Source organism: Apium graveolens, chromosome 10 (assembly GCF_009905375.1).
Source record: "Apium graveolens cultivar Ventura chromosome 10, ASM990537v1, whole genome shotgun sequence".
NCBI lineage: Eukaryota > Viridiplantae > Streptophyta > Magnoliopsida > Apiales > Apiaceae > Apium > Apium graveolens.
The window spans coordinates 232944571-232966397 of record NC_133656.1 but is presented as its reverse complement, the minus strand read 5'-3'; the positions used below and the strand labels follow the sequence as shown (position 1 = coordinate 232966397).

The 21827-nt window shown below is 36.4% G+C and overlaps 3 protein-coding genes across 4 annotated transcripts; 2 read left to right on the top strand and 1 right to left on the bottom strand.

Moving 5' to 3' along the window:
- The first annotated feature begins 280 nt into the window (after positions 1-280).
- Positions 281-1525, top strand: LOC141693055 (putative aquaporin TIP5-1). The gene is made up of 3 exons (XM_074498050.1): positions 281-615; positions 709-959; positions 1046-1525. Exons 1-3 carry the CDS (start codon positions 492-494, stop codon positions 1427-1429), a joined length of 759 nt encoding a protein of 252 aa, XP_074354151.1. The 5' UTR covers positions 281-491; the 3' UTR covers positions 1430-1525.
- A 125-nt stretch (positions 1526-1650) lies between these two features.
- LOC141693056 (cell number regulator 6-like) lies at positions 1651-5093 on the bottom strand. 2 transcript variants are annotated; one of them, XM_074498052.1, is made up of 5 exons: positions 4937-5093; positions 4752-4862; positions 3240-3354; positions 2534-2799; positions 1651-2126 (listed from the first exon to the last, which is right to left on the bottom strand). In XM_074498052.1, the coding sequence occupies exons 1-5, from the start codon at positions 4937-4939 to the stop codon at positions 1899-1901; spliced, it is 723 nt and encodes a 240-aa protein (XP_074354153.1). In that variant the 5' UTR covers positions 4940-5093; the 3' UTR covers positions 1651-1898. The 2 variants fall into 2 exon arrangements, with proteins under 2 accessions (XP_074354153.1, XP_074354154.1); XM_074498053.1 differs by having other exon boundaries at positions 4943-5076.
- Positions 5094-6334: 1241 nt separating this feature from the next.
- On the top strand, positions 6335-6958 carry LOC141692018 (uncharacterized). Its single transcript, XM_074496764.1, has one exon. The coding sequence runs from the start codon at positions 6335-6337 to the stop codon at positions 6956-6958; it is 624 nt and encodes a 207-aa protein (XP_074352865.1).
- Positions 6959-21827: the final 14869 nt, after the last annotated feature.

Below are 21827 nucleotides of genomic sequence, written 5' to 3'. Positions count from 1 at the left end.
TATATTTTTAATATTTAATTTTAATTTTAATTTAAAATTACACGAAACGAACACGAAATGAAGGTACGTAAACATAAAACAAACCGAAAGTTCGGGTTAGACATTCATCACACGAAACACGACAGTATACGACGACGACGGCTCTAATTTGAACATTCATTTTATGGGCCGGGTCCTGTTAAAGCCTGTTTAAATGGCCTGGGTCGATATCTTGCCCAGGAAGTTATAACTTATCCGTTAGATGAATAACTGTCATAATTAAACCGCAATCCCTCGAGCCTCAACCATGTAAAAATGGCGCCCTCAAAACAGAGCAGTTATTTTTTGAAATTTAACACTGAACAACCGCAACTTCCATAATATAAATCTGCATGTAACTTCCAAATTTGTCAGAGGTTAAATTTTCGACTTCTACTGGATTCATTTTGCAGACAGATCATCATATATTTTCAGAGAATTTTAAGAATAAACGTTGTTGTTTGTGTAATACAATGGCATCTTTGAAAAGCCGTTTGGAGCATTCCATCACTCGCAATGCTCTTAGATCTTATCTCGCGGAGTTCATCTCTACTTTCATTTTCGTTTTCGCCGCTGTCGGTTCTGCAATGTCCTCTAGTGAGTCCTCATGTCATGCTTGTCCTTTTCTGGAGTTTTTTTTTCATGTTTTCTTGGATCAACTAACGGTGGAAATTTATTTTTTACTTGCAGAAAAGTTGCTGGGAAAGGGTGCATCAGAACCATCTGGTTTGGTCGGCAGTGCGATTGCAACCGCTTTCTCCTTGGCCGGTGCAGTTTATGTTTCAGCCGGTGTCTCTGGTGGCCATGTGAATCCGGCTGTAACCTTTGGAATGGCTATTGGAGGGCATCTTAGCATTCCGATGGCGATGTTTTATTGGATTTCTCAAATGTTTGGCTCTATTCTGGCTTGCCTGGTTCTGAAAGTTACAACTGTAGGACAGGTATGAAATTGAGAACACATATACAAAACCTCTTATTTTCAAGTTATGTGACAATGATAAGGACTTTTTGATTGTGTTGGTTGAAGCATGTACCGATGCAAGGAATAATACCTGATGAAATGACTGGATTCGGAGCATCAATCTTGGAAGGCGTGATGACATTCGCCCTGGTTTACACGGTCTACGCGGCTGCAGATCCAAGGCGAGGTACCATGGCGGCCATTGGCCCCCTGGCAATTGGTTTCATTGCGGGGGCAAATGTATTGGCATCTGGTCCTTTTACTGGCGGGTCTATGAATCCGGCTTACTCGTTTGGGGCTGCAGTGATTAGTGGGAGTTTCAGGAATCAAGCAGTTTACTGGGTTGGTCCGTTGCTTGGTGCAACTATTGCAGCACTGTTGTATGACAATGTAGTGTTTGCTCAGGGGAGTGATTCGCTGAGGGGCATTGGTGATGGTGTTGGAGTCTAAACGTGTTGTTATTCAGAATGTGCTATGTTAAGTTGTGAATTATCTTTGCATAATAGCAGTTTGTAATCCTAGTATTAAAAACGATCTTGCTTGTAAGTTGTGCTACCATGTAATGTAAAACATTTCCTACGTCTATATTTAGATCATAATTACACTTCAAACAACGTTAAGTATGATCGTGGAGGAAGATCATTTACTCAAGTACTCCGCAACATTTGGAATTGGGAGTCTGCAACATTTTAGTTTATAATCATATTCATCAAAAGCAATATTGCAAATTTGATCCAATTGTATCTACATGCCACTTTCAACACAAAATATTTAAAACATCTCATTTTTTTAAAAAAAAACTTTTCGCAATGCAGAAGACATTTCTAACGGTAAACAATTTCTAGTAATAATAGTTCTCTAAATCCAGGGGTAACCATGGCCATGCATATGCACTGAATGATAGAGAGTAACCAAGATTTTATAGTGCTTCCACCTCTAAGTTGGTATGCTCACCACCATTTGCAGAGGATGGTGCTGAATCTCTGTTCTCAGTGGTTGAATTCATCTCTTGAACAGGAGGGGGGTTCACCATGGTCATCGGCATTACAGCATTGTCTGACAAACGTCCCTTCATCTCCCTATGTTCTTGGCACAATGCGCACCAGTGCATACAGCAATGCACCATGCATGGATCACATGGAGAGTTCTGCAAAAGGAAAAGCAATAAGTAACAAGAAATGAAGTGACTTGCAGAGTACACATTGTGCATAGAAGAAATTTAGTTGCAAAGTAAAAGGCCATGACTAGCAAAAAAACATATTCAGCTTCTCTTCCATGAGACTGATTCTATTTAATGGATTAACTCCTAGCAGAATAAGCACTTGAAGGCTGCAGCTCACTTCATTACTCGTTACAAATATATATAATAAGAAACAATAGTAGCTAGAATATAAGTATTACTACACCATAGGGATTAATAGTTAACTCTTTACATGTACTTTAACCAACTGCAACAAAAGATATTTAGAAATGATTCTTTACTTTATCGAGGCAAGCAAAGGAAGTCAATACCATTTGTTTTTTGAAAATTGTTAGACTTTTAATGGAAATTACCTTGAGATGATATTTTTTCTGAAGCTGTTGCCTTACAAGACCGGTGTATATGCCACACATCCACCAGCTAAAGAGCAAACCCTCGCAAAGAAGAAATGAGGTCCTTGGATCAACACCATGGAATATTGCTGTTGCTGCAGCAAGTGCAATCCCACCCTCAATGAAGATAGCATGGCATATGCAAGGACCATTCCAAGGCACATCTTCCCTCAAGGTTTCAAGATTACGCCCAAACAAGACACAAGGGCAAAAGAGTCCTGTCCAGCCTGTTGATGGGAGATGTGAGGACTATTGGACAAATGCATAGTTCTGATATATGATGCAATTATGCTGGCAACAAAAATTGCTTCAACAGATACATAGTGGACTTTGACTAGAACAGTGATGTATCCATACCATACTCAAAGCCCCAATCATAATATAAACACCCAGCACAAAGGAGGCACTGCACTCTTTCTTTTAACTGATAAGCTTAGTTATAATGTATTTCATATGGTTATAGTGTGCAAACTGCAATGCAGTGACAACACCATTATAGTAAACACACACACACGCTTGGTACCCCCAGTCCACCTTTCTTCTACCAAATTATTCCGACTCATCACAGTATATTATTACTCATGGAAAGTGGAATGCAGATAACACAAAAACAATAACTCTATCATAAAATTCATATTTGCTATATCATGCAGATATGAAAACTTACAGCTATCTTTATCTTCGGTGCAACCAAAAATACCCGTTGACCAAGGTTCAACAGCAGGAAACTCAAAGCTTTCTGGTAAAGGTTGACCACATTCATTGCACTTTCGAACATTCAGCTGAAGAAAACAAAGAGACAATGAAACAAGGGGTGTTTTATAGTGAATACAGAAGTGTCTCGGACTGTATGCTTCGGTTAGAAGGGTATAGGAAACAGCAGATATGTCTAATCTAGAAGACTTTACAAAACAAAATAGACCAAAAAATGATTTGGAAAGCATTATTAGTAATGAGATATAGCAGTACTAATAAATCATTATCAAAAACAATTAAACAGCATGTCTATTTGCAGAAGTGCAACAACAAAATCAGACCCATAAATGATTCTGCAATTATTTTTTTTTCTTACATAGGAAACCCACATTATTACATATTAAACTATACGGCATACGCACCTTTATTTAGTAGCGACAATAGTACAGATACACGTAGGTCGTACAGAATTTCAATGCACAAGCTGAAATTCTTAAACTACATTCTAAAATTCATTTAAATGCAAGTATTAATAATTGGATGCTACGGTTGGTCATGTTTTTGCAAATTCATAGGCTACCAGAGCCATAGCAGTAATTATTATCCAGTAAATAAGCACAGGACCAAATTAAGAACTACTACATACCTATGCCGGATCACTAAATCCTTTGTGATAGGGGTGAAGCCGTGAAAAGGCTACATGGTAAAATTCTGTTAATTACTAGTCCTTTATGAATTATGTACAAACACAAGCTTATGTTAGGATGTACCTATTTGCACCGCTTTTTGTGATATGTGTTGCTCAATTTACTATTTTACTCCAAGGATTAAGAGAATCAAACATGCCTAAGTTCGACTATTAAATCTTAAAAAAAGAGAGGAAACAATAAGAAAAAAAGAAGCAAGCCTTTTTAAAAAAGACTACTCCGGCTTTCATAAACATCTCCTCTGATCCATGTTGGCACACATACACCGATCACACATAAATACTACTAGTAAGCAGTAGTGTTAACATCCAACAATACAGGCTATCACATATGCTTAAAAATCCATAATCATTTCATTACCACAAATTCACTATTTGGTATCGAAACAGTATTCACATACTACATTTTTTCACTAATTGACTCGATTAGCATAGTTCAAATGTAAAATTTGTCAACAAGTCCTCGTCACACAGCTATATCCTCAAATCACAAAAAAAAAATCAACAATAAGGTACTCTCGACCAAAACAATATGCCTCATCTATCAAATTTAACCTAAGTTTACACTACTTACCTATAAACAATTCCGCAAATCCACAATGACAGCAACAAAAGACAAGCAATATTTGCAACCAAACCCCAAACAAAACATACAAATTAATTTTGTACAAAACAGTCAAACGAAAATGCATATAAATATACAAATTGTAAGGAGAGAAATAAAGAGATATATGTGGAGAGAGAGGGGGAGAGAGAGAGAGAGAGAGAGAGAGAGACCTGAGGAACATCGATCGGCTGATTAAGCTCGCCGGGGCGAATGTCTTCGGTAGGAGCAGCTTGCTCTTTTGTCAACTTCACATACCGCGATGGATTTCCTCCTTCCGACATCTGATCCGATCAATCAATTAACACAATTATATATCATATATAACAGAGAGAGAGACAGAGAGAGAGAGATGTACCATTACAAGTTTTGAGTAAATCTCGCGATCTGGAGTGTATTTCTTCTCCTAAATATGCGAAAGAAATGTAAATAAGCTAAATTTTGGGGAGATTTGTGTATATATTTACAGTGTTTTGTATCCGAAATGGAGATCTCCTCACTCCTCTTGACTATTGAGGTAGTCGTCTGTTGACTATTTAAGTTAATAATATCCATAACATTATTCAAATTTAATTAATTTTTGTAAAATATTGTTACAACTTATTCCCTCCGTTTCAACCATTTGTTTTCGTTTGGGTTGGGCACGAAAATTAAAAAAATAAAATAAAGAATGGTGAAAAGTTAAAAAATTGAATAAAGTGGTGGGACTGATTAATATTTATGTATAAAGTGGTATATTGGAGGTAAGTAGCAGATGAGTTTACTTTTTATATTATAAAAACTTTATTACTTTTGCATAATTTTGAAATTTAAACAATTGAAAGGGACAGCAAAAAAGAAAAGTATAAAGAAATGGTTATGACATAGGAAGTAGTGCAGTACTTACAAGAAATTACTCAAGCTTTTGTTATTTGTTTCAAAATTTAAAAGAACTTTTTTAACTTTTATTACAACATCAAAACAAAATGAATAAATTAATTATTGTTAAAATATTTGAATAAATATAAAATGATTGTCAAAGCGTATCGAGAAAGTCTCCCAAATCTTACTGAGGAAGAGTTGCACAACTTCTTAAGAAAGAAACTTAATAAGGAAGACTTGTAAAGTTTATCGAGGAACATTTGTAAAGTTTATCGAGGAAGTTTTGTAATACTTAATGAAGAAGATTTGAATAGCTTACTTAGTAAGACTTGTAAACCAACTACTATAAATAACTCATTTAGCTAATGAAATGAGATACAACTTTCTCTTCGTATCTTCTATTCTCCTATATGTCCTCTACATTAAACATAACCAATATTTTCAGTCAAGGTTTATAACACGTTATCAGCACGAGTCTCTGCCAACTGAAGTTTTATTCTCGAAAGAGCTACGACTTATTCTGACACACGTGTCTCTGCCAACTGAAGCTTTATTCTCGAAAGAGTTACGACTTATTCCGACCCACGAGTCTCTATCAACTAAAACTATTTCATAAAAGAGGTACGGTTTCTTTTACTCATTTTATTCTAATTATTATTACATATTTATTTATGTTACTGATTGAAATTTATAAAGATGGTTATGCCGTCAAATAGTATTATAAAGATGGCTCTGCCGTCAAGTAATACTACTATAAAGATGGCGCTGCCGTCAAGTAATAATCAAAAGTTTTCTGGCTGGCTATGACGTCGTAACTTTTGTATAAAGTTATTATTTCAACTTATCTGTTTAAATATTATGTGACATATTATATCTTATTTAAACTCTATTCAGAATGGCGAATCCTGCAAAATTAGAGTTTGTTGCCTTGGATGTTTCGGGGAATAATTATTTATCATGGGTCCTTGATGCGGAATTACACCTTAGTGCTAATGACCTAAAAGATACTATTGACCCAGAAAAAATTTCAATTGTTGAACAAAATGCAAAAGCAATTATCTTTTTTAGGCATCACATCCACGAATATCTAAAATCTGAATACATCATTATCAAAAATCCACTCACCCTTTGGAATAATCTCAAGGATAGATTTGATCACCAGAAACTTGTTCACTTGCCATCTGCCCGATATGACTGGATTAATTTGAGATTACAGGATTTCAAATCTGTAGCTGAATATAATTCTGCTCTTTTCAAGATAAGCTCAAAATTAATTTTATGTGGTGAAAATATTACTGATGTTGAAATGATTGAAAAGACCCTCTCAACCTTTCACCCCAACACTATGATCCTGGCTCAACAATATAGGGAGCAGAATTTTCAGAAATATGCCGAGCTGATATCTCTCCTTCTTGTGGCTGAAAAGAATAATGAGCTGCTACTGAAAAATCATCAGATACGTCCCACAGGCTCTGCCCAGTTACCTGAAGTACATAACACGTCATTTCCTGAAGAATGAACGTGGGAAAGGGCATAGAGGAGAACGGGGTTATGGACGAAACCGTGGACGTGGAAATTTCCGTGGTCGGTTTTGCAATCAATATTATTCTGGCCACCTGAAGTGGCAACGTGATGGTTACAACTCTGGCCACCAGAAATGGCAACGTGAAGTGCCAAATAAAAGAAAGGCACCCCAAGAAGGAGAGAACCGAGGCATCTGTCATAGGTGCGGATCTGAGGGGCACTGGCAATGTTAGATATATTTGATAATGTCATGTCTAATATGATTTATGTTTAGTTTTCAGATCTTACTTAAACAGGACAAATCAGTACTTAACTGAAATCAGCACTTATACTGAAGTCAGAACTTAAGTCATCAGTACTTAAGGTTCAGAAGATATCTATCAGAAGATAATATCAGGACTTAAAGAAAACGTTCAGATAAGGAAAACAATTGATTTACAGGAAGAGAAGATTGAGACAAAACATAAAAAGAGATATGCATGAAGATGAAATTCTATGAAGAATAGAATACTTGAAAGAAAAGATATCTGATTGATATATTTTAGGAAGCAGAATTATGTTCCATATCAATTAGCGATTATCTTGTAATTGTGTAGTATATAAACACAGACATAGGGTTTACACTATAAGTGTTATCGTTATCGAGAAGATTATTCATTGTAACCCTAGCAGCTCTCGTGATATTTGTTCATCACTGAGAGAGGACAGTTCTATGTTGTAACAGAATTTATTGTTTTGAATAAAGTTTATTTTCTGTTACTTGAGTTATTAAAGTTCGATTTGATTGTGCTATACACTGTATTCACCCCCCTCTACAGTGTGTGTGACCTAACAAGTGGTATCAGAGCCTATCTGTTAACACACAAACAGTTTAAGATCAAAAAATAATCATGTCTAAAGTAGAAACTCCAACTAAGCCCACCAAAACTGAAGAACCTCCAAAGACACAAATTCAAAGCCGATATGAGACTATTAGAGTTCCCATATTGAGACCATCTGAATATCCCATATGGAAGGTGAGGATGACCATGTTTCTGGAAGCTACAGATCCAGAATATCTTGATAGAATCAAGGAAGGGCCTCACAAACCAACCAAGCTCGCAGTTGCAGTTGCAGGTGAAGCAGCAAAGTCAGTACCAAAAGAAAAGAGTGATTACACTGCCGAAGATATCGCATCAATTGCTAAGGATGCTAAGGTACGACACTTACTACATAGTGCCATTGATAATGTAATGTCAAACAGGGTAATAAACTGCAAGACTGCAAAGGAGATATGGGATGCCTTAGAAACAAGATGTTAGGGAACTGATACGATTAAGAAGAACAGGAAGACTATACTCACTCAAGAGTATGAACACTTTGACTCAAAAGCTAATGAATCATTGACTGATTTATATGATAGATTTGTCAAACTCTTGAATGATTTGTCACTGGTTGATAAGGAGTATGATCTTGAAGATTCAAACCTTAAATTCCTGTTGGCTCTTCCTGAAAACTGGGATTTGAAGGCAACAACAATAAGAGACAACTATAATCTTGATGAAACAACTCTTGATGAAATTTATGGGATGCTCAAGACTCATGAACTTGAGATGGATGCTCAGACTGCTTGTTTTACTCAGAATGCTACACTAATTAACAAGCATGGAAATACACCATATGAGATGGTGAAGAAAAAGAAGCCAAATTTGAAGTATTTTTACGTTTTTTGATGCAAGTGCTTTGTTCTTAAGACTCATCCTGAACAACTATCCAAATTTGATCTAAAAGCTGATGAAGGCATCTTTGTTGGATATCCACTTTCCACAAAAGCCTTCAGAGTCTATAACTTGAGAACAAGAGTGGTCATGGAATCTATCAATGTTTCTTTTGATGACAAGAAGATTACTGGACTTGAAGATTTCAATGATCATGATCAGCTGAGATTTGAAAATGAAGACTTAAATTCTGATACTGAAAATCCTGACAGTCTATATCCTGATATTGCAAACTCTGATGGATTAAACTCTGATGTTATTGAAACTGTGGTGACTACGCCAAAGGAAGATGCACCTATGCAGGGGGAGCATACTGAAGATACAACCACATCTCAAGAAGCATCAGAACAGACAACTGGCTCTTCAAGTTCTGATTCATCAAGTTCTGATAAGCCAAGTTCTGATAGTTCTGAAAATCTAAATTCTGAAGGATCCAACTCAGAAAGCATAGTTTCAGGGGGAGCATCATAAAATGTTGATGAAGATAGCATGGATCATGGGGGAGCATCCAGTTCTAGAAAAAACCTTCCATATGCAAGGAAGTGGACTAAATCACATACACCTGACTTAATAATTAGAAATCCTGATGCAGGAGTCAGAACTAGAACATCTACTTCAAGTGAATGTCTTTACAATTCTTTTCTTTCTCAGACTGAACCAAAGAAAGTGGAAGAAGCTCTTCAAGATGCTGATTGGGTGCAAGCAATGCAGGAAGAGTTAAATGAATTTGAAAGAAACAAAGTCTGGACCCTAGTGCCAAGACCAAAGAACAGATCTGTTGTTGGTAAAAGTGGGTATTCAGAAACAAAACTGATAGTGATGGCATAATTACAAGGAATAAGGCAAGGTTGGTTGCAAAAGGATATTCTCAATATGAGGGAATTGATTATGATGAAACATTTGTACTAGTTGCTAGATTAGAAGCCATAAGGATATTTTTGGCTTATGCTGCTCACAAAAAGTTTACTGTCTTTCAAATGGATGTGAAAAGTACTTTTCTCAATGAAGAATTGGAGGAGGAAGTATATGTTGAACAACCTCCAGGCTTTGTAGATTCCAAATATCCAGATTATGTCTACAGGCTTGATAAAGCACTCTATGGCCTTAAGCAAGCTCCAAAAGTATGGTATGAGACTTTAGCTCAGTTTCTTCTGGAAAGTGGATTTAACAGAGGGACTATAGACAAAACACCGTTCTACCTCAACCATGGAAAGGACTTACTTCTGGTTCAGATATATGTTAATGATATCATTTTTGGTTCTACAAATGACAGACTTTGCAAGAAATTTGCCAAACTGATGCAGTCAAGATATCAAATGAGTATGATGGGAGAACTTAGCTATTTTCTGGGCCTTCAAGTCAAGCAGAATGAAGAAGGCACTTTTATTTGTCAAACCAAGTACACCAGAAATTTGCTGAAGAAATTTGGGATGCAAGATTGTTCAAGTGCATCCACTCTCATGGCCACTGCAACAAAACTGGATAAGGATACTGGTAAATCAGTAGATATTACTGATTACAGAGGTATGATTGGCTCTCTACTCTAACTGCTAGTAGACCTGATATCATGTATGCTACCTGTCTTTGTGCAAGATTTCAAGCAGATCCAAGAGAACCTTACTTAACAGCTGTGAAAAGGATTTTCAAGTATCTTAAGGGAACAGCTGATCTGGGATTGTGGTATCCCAGAGAATCAGATTTTAAACTAATAGGTTACTCAGATGCAGATTTTGCAGGTTGCAAAATTGACAGGAGAAACACAAGTGGAAGCTGCCAATTTCTTGGAGGCGGATTGGTTTCTTGGTTTAGCAAGAAACAAAAGTCAATTTCCACATCAACTGCAGAAGCAGAGTACATTGCTGCAGGAAGCTGTTGTGCACAGATTCTTTGGATGAAGAATCAGTTATTGGATTATGGGTTAACATATTTTAAAATCCCTATTTACTGTGATAATCAAAGTGCTATTGCTATGACAGGTAATCCAGTTCAACACTCAATGACAAAGCACATCAGCATTAGGTACCACTTCATAAGGGAACATGTGGATGAAGGTACAGTGGAATTGTACTTTGTTCCAACAGATCAACAACTAGCAGATATCTTCACAAAACCACTATGTGAAACTACTTTTACAAGATTGGTAAATGAACTTGGAATGGTTTCAGGTTCTTTCTCTAAATCTGCTTAGTTTTTGTTCTGATGCATCAAACTTTATGATCAGTATTTACAGATATTACTCTCTCTATGTATTCTGTGTTTAATTGAAAATTGCTTACGTACTGATTGTTATCTGATGTGAATTTCTAAACTCTGATAGTGATATGACTGTTTCTGTGACTATTCAATCCTATGAGGACAACTGTGATAGATGCTTACCTAGTAGTCTTCAATATACTAGAGATCCCATGTTAGAAGTAATTATTTATGTGGAAATCCATTGACACAAGCAAATTCTGATATTGAGCTTAGTTAAGTTTACTTTGTCTATCTTATTACTAAGTCAAAAACTAGAAGAATGCTTCTCATCTGTTAAGTTCTGATGTTAATAAATCTGTTGGATGTACTAAGTGCTGATAAACCTCTCTTATCAAAAAATAAAAAATTAATAATAAAAATCAGGTACTCCTTTGAGGTCTAGAGTAAAAATGTGGAAGGGACAACCCAAGTGCATTGCTGGTATTAAGTAATATGTATCAGAAAAGCTAAATATTTTTTGGTGACCTTTCACACTCGATGATTACTGGAGAAATACTCTGATAATAGCATAAATTCTGATAAGCAGTCGTGACTCACTTACACTGAGAAGCCACTGCAAAATGGAATTTAAAAAGATGCACAAAATTAGCACAAGACAGTTGAGGTGGACTCATGCATGAACTCATTTAATAGTAGGCTTCAGAATAATGACAGATTTTAAGTAAAATTTTAGTTATGCCTTATTTCTAAGATGTACTGAAGTGAATCAGACTTTACTCTTTGTCTGCTATTTAGCTTAATGCACACACTAACACTCCATATGAATGATGAAAATTACTGTGGTGATCTATGTTGTTGTAGATGAACAGTTTATGTGTCAGATTGCATAAATTCTGAGGACAGGTTCTGTTGAACGTTCTGATGATTAAGTTCTGACGAATCGATATCAGAACTTGGGTGAAAAATTACGGAGATAGGCATTCATTTTTCGAGTTAAGAAATCATGTTCTGATGACTGTTAAGTTCTGACATAAGTCTAAGTTCTGATATTAAATTTTGATCCTTTACTTGACTTATTTGTGGTTAAAATATGAAACAGTCTCATTTTAAATCAGAATATGCTTGTGTGGAATACTAACAGTCAATATAATTAGGGATAGTGGTACACGTACATGCACATTAATTTTTACTTGTTTCTTGTGCGCATTAAACCTCATTTTACACTTCCAATGACTGTTTTTCCTCTTCCCATTCTAGGGAGACGAGGTAGAATTATTTCTACTTGTCAGCAATAAATTTCATTGTATCTCCTGGCATTCTCTTGCCTATATAAACCAACATTTCACATCAGCCTACACATCATTTCTTTTCTCACATACTCACTCTCATTTCCTTCATACCAATACAAATATGGTCAACTACAATATGTTTTTGAACTATGAGACCTTCAACATGGAGCTGAGCTGTGAGGCCTGGCAGCAGAAATGGCACGTAACTGTCATTCCTGATGAGATTTGGGACTCGATTCTCGGTTCCCCCGGAGGTTCTCACACACCTCCTGTTCTTTTACATGGACTACCATCGCCATCTGGAGCGATTAGAGGAAGAACGGCTGGAAGCTCTCCGCCAACAAGAGCGAATCATATGACTCGCTATTCTTTTTATAGAGAGTCGGAAGAAGAAATAATTTATTTTCTTCTTCCTGTTTTTCTTCATCGTCAGTTTTGTCCAGCTTCTTAGCCAAGGACAAAAGCTGTTGATGTTAGGTATAGAAGCTTAGGACAGTCTTGTAATACTCTGATGTAATTTCAATTTCATGAATGTATTCTCTTAATATATTAATGGAATTTCTTATTTTTGTAAGGTTCTGTCTCTGAGATGTTTGTAATTTAAATGCACTGTTAAATTCTGATATATCCATGTTCTGATGATCATTTTAATCATTGATTTAAATTAAGTTCTGATTTTAAAATTTCAGTACGTGTTTACTTGATTTATTTTGGTCATTCTCACACTCGAAATTTATTTTCAGAATATTGGTTTTGCAGTGAAAATAATTGAATAAGAGGGAACAGTTTAAATTTTGAATTAAAACTGACTTACCTCAATTAATGGGATTACTGGGTAAGTGGAACGGTTTTTCCTTGAAAAACTGCATTTGATAAGTAATGATTACTGTTTTTCCGTGCCCATTAACTATTCATTATTGCTGCATGTCTGACAAGTGTCCAACAGTTATATTTATTTTCACCATGTATAAGTAAGAGAGAGAGAAGATTATACAATCTTTTATTTACTTTTACACTTTATCTCTCTTTCTTCACTTTTACTATCTCTCATCTCCTGAAGTTATTTTTCATACAGACATTTTATCAAACACCTTACACGCACTCTCAATTTTCAATTTTTCTCATGGCACCTAAGGATTTGATCATTGATGGAGTTAAGTTCGTTCCAAATAACTATGCTGCAATTCTCAATCATGATGAAGCTCCATCTGAGTTGCATTTTGTGCAAGATCTTCTTGCACACAGTGAAATTGGGTATGCATTGACGCAACCTTCAGTCTTTTCAAGTCAACAAGTTCTGACGTTTTGGCGGACTGGGCATTTTGATAATGGTGGTGCAACTGGTACTCCCAGTATTATTTTTGAAGTGGATGATTCTGAATATGTGGTAACTTCTGGTACAATTCGCAAGGCCTTCCATTTACCAGAAGGCTGTATTTTTTCAACACCGGAGGAATCAGCTCTACAAGAGTTAATGGACAGTTTGGGGTATGAAAGGAGTTTGGCTAAGTTTGGACAGTTGAAACGGGCACATATCAGAAAGGAATGGAGCTTCTTCTTCGACTGCATCGCTAAAGCCTTCGGGAATAAGTGTTCCAACTTTGATGTCATTCCAATAATGAGTCAGCACATCGGGTATGCTATTATTAACCAAACTCATTTTGATTTTGCAAGTGCTGTGATAGGTTTTATTGGGGATAGGATGACAGAGGATAGGAATGTTGTCTACTTTGCTCGATTCTGTTAGCTTATATATAATTTCTGTTGTGTTGATGAACCCCAACCTACTACTGACTTATATCCACCTTTTAAACTTGCAAAATGAGCCTTTAATGACTTGGTAAATGTTGACCTTAAGAAAACGGTGGTTAGACCTTTACAGATTCCTCATTTTGTAAAACATATCTTGGTAAATGCTGATCCTGAAACCTATAGACCTGTTTATCCTGATGCACAACCCGCCACCACATCCCAAACGCCACAGCAACCATCAGAACATACCACTCATACATCTATACGTCAACCCTCCCTCAGAACATATCTCAAATTATATCTTACACCTTCACAGACAGCTCAACCTTCATCCTCAGCACCTATTGTGAAGCCTTCATCTTCCAAGCCCAAGAGGATAAAGACCGTTCCTCAAACATCACAGAAGAGAAGGAGGATTGTTCTGAGAGATGAGTCTGATAGTGAGGAACAGGTTTCTGCATCAAAACCTGTAGTTACAGAAGCTGAGAAGGTTCCTTCTCAGAAGGATTCTGGAATTGGGGGATCTAAGATTCTCAAAAGGCTTAGAAGAATGACTTCTGCTGAACCTCCCAAGGAATCCCCACCTTCAAAGAGATACAAGAAACAGAGAGCTAAAAGGACAGCTTCAGATGATGAGGAAGCAGCAGCTAAGGAAAGAGACCAGGAATCTCTGATCTCAAAAGAACCAGAATTTACTGAAGCTACTACATCTCCTTCTTCATTGTCCCCAACTCAGGAAGCTGCTACATACAAGGCAAACACACCATCTGTGTCTCCTGCACATGAAACTGTATCTCCTGTAGACCCAGGCACAAGTGCTGAAATTGATATTCAAAATCTGGTTGTGCCTGAGGTTCTCTACTTAGAAGCTCCAACATCAATTAATCAATCAACAATACATGTTACTGATGCTACTCAAACACCAGAATTGTCTACTACACCTTCTCTGAATCTAGATGTTGATAATCAGAATATAGGTGAGCATCAGGATATGGCTGTTGATCAGAACTTGGAAATATATCAGCACTTAGAGGATGATGCTGAAGCCTCCATTGCTTCTCATACTGTTGTTTTATCAGAAGATGCTGATTCTGTCAGTTCTGATGCTGCAAATGCTGATGATACTGATGATGTTGCTCCAAATATAGATGCTGATGAAGCTGGTCCTTCAGGACATGCGCCTCAATAAACTGTTTCTAAATCTGAACTAGTCAAGAAGTTTGTACGAGGAGAAGCACCAGTACCTTGGAGTGAAACTCCTCGAGGACAGGAGTGGACTAAGGAATGAAACTCAGTTACCTTTGTTCCATCTGAAAAGATTCTTGCTGAGCACTTGGCAAAAGCCGATGAAATATTAATTAGTGATGATTTCAAGACACAGCTTCGAGTCACTGCATTGAGTACTAGACATCTGCAAGGCCTCCATTCAAAAACTCATGAAGAGTTACATAAAATTTAGGAAGAATTGCTCAAGCAAGAAACAATTAAGAAACTTGAAAAGAAAAGTTTCTTTAAACCTACCTTTGACAAAGTTGCTTACATTGAGAATACCCAAGAGAAGCAACAGTCTCAAATTGATGATATTTTGAAAAATCAAGCTTCTCGGCAATCTCAACTCGATGAAATCCAAGCCTCAGTGAAATTGTTTGTCTCTCTTCTATTACCTGCTGATGCCAAAAAGGGGGAGAAAGTAATTAAGTCCAAATACAAAACTGATTAGACACTGAAGGGGAAGGATGATGAAAAAGATGACCAGGGAAACTCTGGAATGGGTGAAGGTCATGGTCAAGGTAGAAGTTTCTCATCAAGAAGAGCTGGAATTACAAGTCACATGATAAGTTCTGATACTGGAAAAAGAATTACTTCTGCTACTGGTAAAAGGATAAAATCTGATGAACTTTTGGATCTTGATGAAGAAATGTCAAGACAGTTATTTCTTAAGGAAAATCCAGGAATGGACTTGGAGAGTCTGATGGAAGAAGAAGCTAGACTTAAGTCAGAAAAAGTCAAATCTAAATCTGAAGCTTCTGTTGGTAAAAAGAAACTTCCAAAACTCAAAGGCATTGTGATAAAAGAAATGACAAATCCTGAAGCAACCAAAGCTAAATCACAATTGCAGATAGATCCAAGGTCCAAGGGCAAAGAGAAAGTTGGTGAACCTATCAAGGTTTATGTGCCTCCTGTGGATGAAGAAATTACTGATGAAGATGCTGATCTTGCTCTGACTTCAAGAAAAATTTCTAAGACAACCTCTGACATGACTCAAGTTGTTCAGAGTCAAGTGATAGTTAGTTCTGATATCTCAAAGAAGCAAGTAACCTCTGACATAGCTCAAGTTAATTTGATATCAGAAGATAAATGAAAGGAAACCTCTGACACTGCTCATGTTAAACCTTCAAAGATACTCCTACCAGGATTCACCAAAGCCAAACATACTCAACCTTTGAAGACTGCTGCAAGTGGTTTTGAAGCAAGAGTGGTTACTGGAAAGGAAGCAAGAGATAAAACTGGATTGGGAAGTGCTGATGAAAGAAGAATACCGAACACAACCAATGATCCAACTTCCTTAAGTGAACCAGGTATTGGAGCAACTCCTGAAAGATTGAATCAACTAGAATCTATACAGATGGTTTACCATACCTACTTGAAAGAACACATCTTGTTGTACTTCATGACAGATGGTAGGGTTTATCATATAAGGGAAAATGCCATTCCACTGAAATATTTTGAAGAACTGGAACATGTATTATTCTTACTTCAAGTGAATGACAAAATAACAGAAAGTGCTACAAACTTTTTGAAGAGTCAAATTCAGAAACAGAAAAGGCTTTATTCTGTTAAGTCTGACAGCACATATCTTCCAAAGTACAGAGATCACAAGGGTGATATTGTTGAGATGAAGCCTAACTCTGCTAAGATTATAACTACCTTTCTGGGTTACAAGGCTGTGGAATTCAATCTCGAGTCTGACAAGGCATATTTGATCAGACTGGATCAGGACATAAGGAAAGCTAAAATTAATGATCTCAGGGCTGCAATCTTTCAAACTGGTGAAGATTCTGTAGAATTTAAAGATGCTAAAAGGAGGATGGTTGATGAACTCAGATATGTTGAGAGATGTTTGTTGAAGAACTATCTCAGAACAACTCCTGACATCAGAGAGATCAGAAGATGAAGCCAAGTCAAGATCTACAACTGCTCGAATTCTGATATGAATACAGACTGAAGTTGTTATCAGAAGATAAAGTTGGTAAAGCTTTAAGAACTGTAAGTTGTAGTTATCTATTCAAATTCTCATGCATTTGTACTTAAATGTTTTTGACATCATCAAATATCTGTTAACTTGTATATTATGCTAATTTACAAGTTGGGGGAGATTGTTAGATATATTTGATAATGTCATGTCTAATATGATTTATGTTTAGTTTTCAGATCTTACTTAAAAAGGACAAATCAGTACTTAACTGAAATCAACACTTATACTGAAGTCGGAACTTAAGTCATCAGTACTTAAGGTTCAGAAGATATCTATCAGAAGATAATATCAGGACTTAAAGGAAACGTTCAGATAAGGAAAGCAGCTGATTTACAGGAAGAGAAGATTGAGACAAAACATAAGAAGAGATATGCATGAAGATGGAATTCTATGAAGAATAGAATACTTGAAAGAAAAGATATCTGATTGATATATTTTAGGAAGCAGAATTATATTACATATCAATTAGCGATTATCTTGTAACTGTGTAGTATATAAACACATACATAGTGTTTACACTATAAGTGTTATCGTTATCGAGAAGATTATTCATTGTAACCCTAGCAGCTCTCGTGATATTTGTTCATCACTGAGAGAGGACAGTTCTATGCTGTAACAAAATTTATTATTTTGAATAAAGTTTGTTTTCTGTTACTTGAGTTATTAAAGTTCGATTTGATTGTGCTATACACTGTATTCACCCCCCTCTACAGTGTGTGTGACCGAACAGGCAACGTACTTGTCGCACACCCAAACATCTTGTTGACCTCTACGAGTCATCAAAAGGAATAATGGAAAGAGAGTAGAAACCAACTTCGCTAATTATAATCTAGTTAATGAACCAATCAATAAGGCCTCAAATGAAATAGACACTGGTGCTAATCTTTATTATTATTTAGACGACTAGACTTCATATGTATTGTCTTGCTTAACTTATTTCCTTTGTGTTTTACTTATTTCCATTATGTACTCATTTTATGTACTTGTTTTTATGTTGTTGTTCTATGTACTCGGTGTGTTTTTAATAAAGATGTTTTTCGTTTATATATGTATAGAGATAGAAGATATATGCATTGTTTACTGCGCAACCACACACACTATTTTACAGAGTCAAAAATACTTCTCACAATTGACTAACACCAACTCACATGTCTAGACAGTATCGTGTACATCAAATATAATAGAAGGTTTTGGGAAAGCTAGTTTTCTTCTACCAAATAAGACACACATACACATACAAGAGGCTCTATACTCTAGCAAGTCAACTAGAAAGCTACTGAGTTTTAAATATATTCGTCTTAATGGGTTTCACGTTGAAACTACTAATGAGAATGAAAAAGAATACCTTCTCATCACCTCAAACACCGTTGACAATAAAAGGATCTTAGAAAAATTCCACTCGGTTTCTTCATGATTATGTGTTACGAGTATACGAGTTTTTGAATCTCATAGTGTCAATATCCCCAAAGTCATAGACCCAAAACTACTTTCCCTTTGGCATGAAAGACTCGGTCATCCAGGAGTATCTATGATGCGTCGTATCGTTAAAAATTATGTGGCACATCCTCTTAAAACTCTAAAGATAATGTCCCAAGATGAACTTCATTGTTCAGCATGTTCCTTAGGAAAACTGATTGTCCGACCATTCCTAGTTAAGCTTCAAACTGAGTCCCCGAAATTCTTAGAAAGAATTCAAGGTGACATTTGTGGTCCTATTCATCCATCTTCTGGCCCATTTAGGTACTTGATGGTTTTAATTGATGCATCAACTCGATGGTCTCATGTATGTCTACTTACAACCCGAAATACAGCCTTTGCCAAATTACTTGCCCAAATAATTAAACTCCGAACCCAATTTCCAGACCATCCCATTAAATCAATCCGACTAGATAATGTTGCTGAATTTACATCTGCAACTTTTAATGATTATTGTATGTCAGTAGGAATCTCAGTCGAACACCCGGTAGCTCACGTACATACACAAAATGGTTTAGCAGAATCCTTAATTAAAAGACTTCAACTTATTGCCCGTCCCTTACTCCTAAGAGCAAAGTTACTTATATCTGTTTGGGGTCATGCAATACTTCATGCTGCAAGTATAATTAGAATAAGGCCTTTTGCTTACCACAAACAATCCCCTCAAGAATTGGTTCTTGGTCAAGTACCTAATATATCTCATTTAAAAGTATTTGGTTGTGTTGTGTATGTTCATATATCACCTCCTCAAAGAACTAAAATGGGACCTCAAAGAAGAATTGGTATATATGTTTTGATTCTCCGTCTATTATAAGGTATCTGGAACCATTAACTGGTGATGTTTTTACTGCTCGGTATGCTGATTGTCGTTTTGATGAATCTATGTTCCCTACATTAGGGGGAGATAAAATTTTGCATAAATTAAGTTCGGAAATATCATGGAATGCCTCAGGATTAAATGTTATTGATCCGCGTACTAAACAATGCGAATCTGAGGTTCAAAGAATTATACATATGCAAAATATTTCTAATCAAATGCCAGATGAATTTAATGATTCTAGAAATATTGTGAAATCATATATGCATGTTGTTAATGCTCCGGCTAGGATTGAATTTCCTGACAATAAATCAATTTCAGCGGAATTGATTGGTGATTCAAAGCCACACCAAAAGTGTGGTAGACCTATTGGTGCAAAAGATATTGTACCACGAAAACAGAAATTGATTGGAATTGCCTCAGAAGTGGCAAAAGTTTCAGAAAATACCCCAGAAGTGGTATTGCAACCTGAAGAGGTTCAAGCCCCTGAAATGGCTGTAACAAAACTCCTATACGTTGGATTGCCTCCAGAAGAGAATGTTGCCCCAGAAGTGGCACATGCCCCAGAAGTGGCAAATGCTTCCACAGAAGCAAAGGTACCTGAAAACTATGAGATCTCAATGAATTATGTCCATAACGCGAAATTACTGGATCGTGGGAGTATTGAGTTTGATGATGTATATATTTTTCTGTGGCATCTGTTATTATTATGAACTCCGATCCTGAACCACAAAGTGTGGAAGAGTGTTGACACCGAGATGATTGGCCAAAATGGAAAATTGTGATTCAAGAAGAATTACAATCCTTGCGCAAGAGAAATGTATTTGGACCTGCAATCCAAACACCAGCTGGTGTAGTACCCGTCGGGAATAGATGGGTATTTGTACGAAAACGAAATGAGAAAAATGAAATTGTGAGATATAAAGCCCGGCTTGTAGCCCAGGGATTCTCTCAAAGACCTGGTTTTGATTACCAGGAAACATACTCTCCTATGATGGATGGAGTTACTTTTCGTTTTCTAATGGGTATGGCTAGTATGAAAAAACTGGAAACACGTTTGATGGACGTTGTGACAGCATAACCATATGGATCACTTGATAGTGATATTTATATGAAAATTCCCGAAGGATTAAATATTGAGGACACTAAATCTCGACATTTATATTCTGTTAAATTACAACGATCATTGTATGGTTTGAAACAATCTGGTCGTATGTGGTACAATAGGCTTTGTGAATACTTATTGAATGATGGATATGTTAATAATCAAGTGTGTCCTTGCATTTTCATTAAACGATCATCAACTGGTTTTGTTATTATTGCTGTATATGTGGATGATTTGAATATTATCGGTACTATTGAAGATATTACTGATGTTGCTAACTATTTGAAAAATGAGTTTGAAATGAAAGATCTTGGAAGGACAAGATTTTGTTTAGGTATACAGGCGGAGCACTTATCTTTAGAAATATTTGTTCATCAATCAAACTACACTGAAAAGATTCTTGATCGGTTCTACACGGACAAAGCTCATCCACTAACCACACCAATGGTTGTTCGATCACTCGAGGTTGAAAATGATCCTTTCCGTCCTAGAAAACAAGATGAAGAGGCTCTTGGACCTGAAGTTCCATATCTCAGTGCAATTGGCGCTCTCATGTATCTTACAAACAACACACGGTCTGATATTGCATTTGCAGTGAACCTGTTGGCAAGATTTAGTTCTGACCCTATAAAAGGCATTGGGATGGAATCAAACATATATTCAGATATCTTCGAGGGACAATCGATCTTGGACTATTCTTCCCAAACAATTCAAGATCACGACTAGTTGGATATGCAGATGCTGGATACATGTTAGATCCTCACTTTGGGCGATCACAAACAGGTTACCTATTTACATATTGTGATATTGCTATCTCTTGTAAGTCTACAAAACAGACTATGACTGCAACTTCATCAAACCACGCAGAGTTACTAGCAATTCATGAAGCAAGCAGAGAATGTATTTGGCTAAGGTCGGTCATTCAATATATTCGAGAATCATGTGGATTATCAAGTATTTCAGACAGTCCTACAGTTTTATTCGAGAATAACTCGGCCTGCATCAAACAACTTAAGGAATGATATATTACAGGGGATCGAACAAAACACATATTGCCAAAATTCTTCAACACTCGTGAACTTCAAGAAAATGGTGATATTGATGTACAACAAGTTCGCTCATGCGATAATCTGGCGGAAATACTTACAAAGTCACTACCTACATCGACATTTGAGATGCTAAGAAATAATATGGGTATGCGGAGGTTAAAAAGTTT

Coding starts and splice junctions, on each gene's coding strand:
- LOC141693056 (XM_074498052.1), bottom strand. Junction 2,800..3,239: donor CACCGAAGATAAAGATAGCT/GTAAGTTTTCAT, acceptor TCCCATCAACAG/GCTGGACAGGACTCTTTTGC. Junction 2,127..2,533: donor AGAAAAAATATCATCTCAAG/GTAATTTCCATT, acceptor TTCCTTTTGCAG/AACTCTCCATGTGATCCATG.
- LOC141692018 (XM_074496764.1), top strand. CDS start 6,335: ATGGCGAATCCTGCAAAATTAGAGTTTGTTGCCTTGGATGTTTCGGGG.
- LOC141693055 (XM_074498050.1), top strand. CDS start 492: ATGGCATCTTTGAAAAGCCGTTTGGAGCATTCCATCACTCGCAATGCT. Junction 616..708: donor CGGTTCTGCAATGTCCTCTA/GTGAGTCCTCAT, acceptor TTTTACTTGCAG/AAAAGTTGCTGGGAAAGGGT. Junction 960..1,045: donor AAGTTACAACTGTAGGACAG/GTATGAAATTGA, acceptor TGTTGGTTGAAG/CATGTACCGATGCAAGGAAT.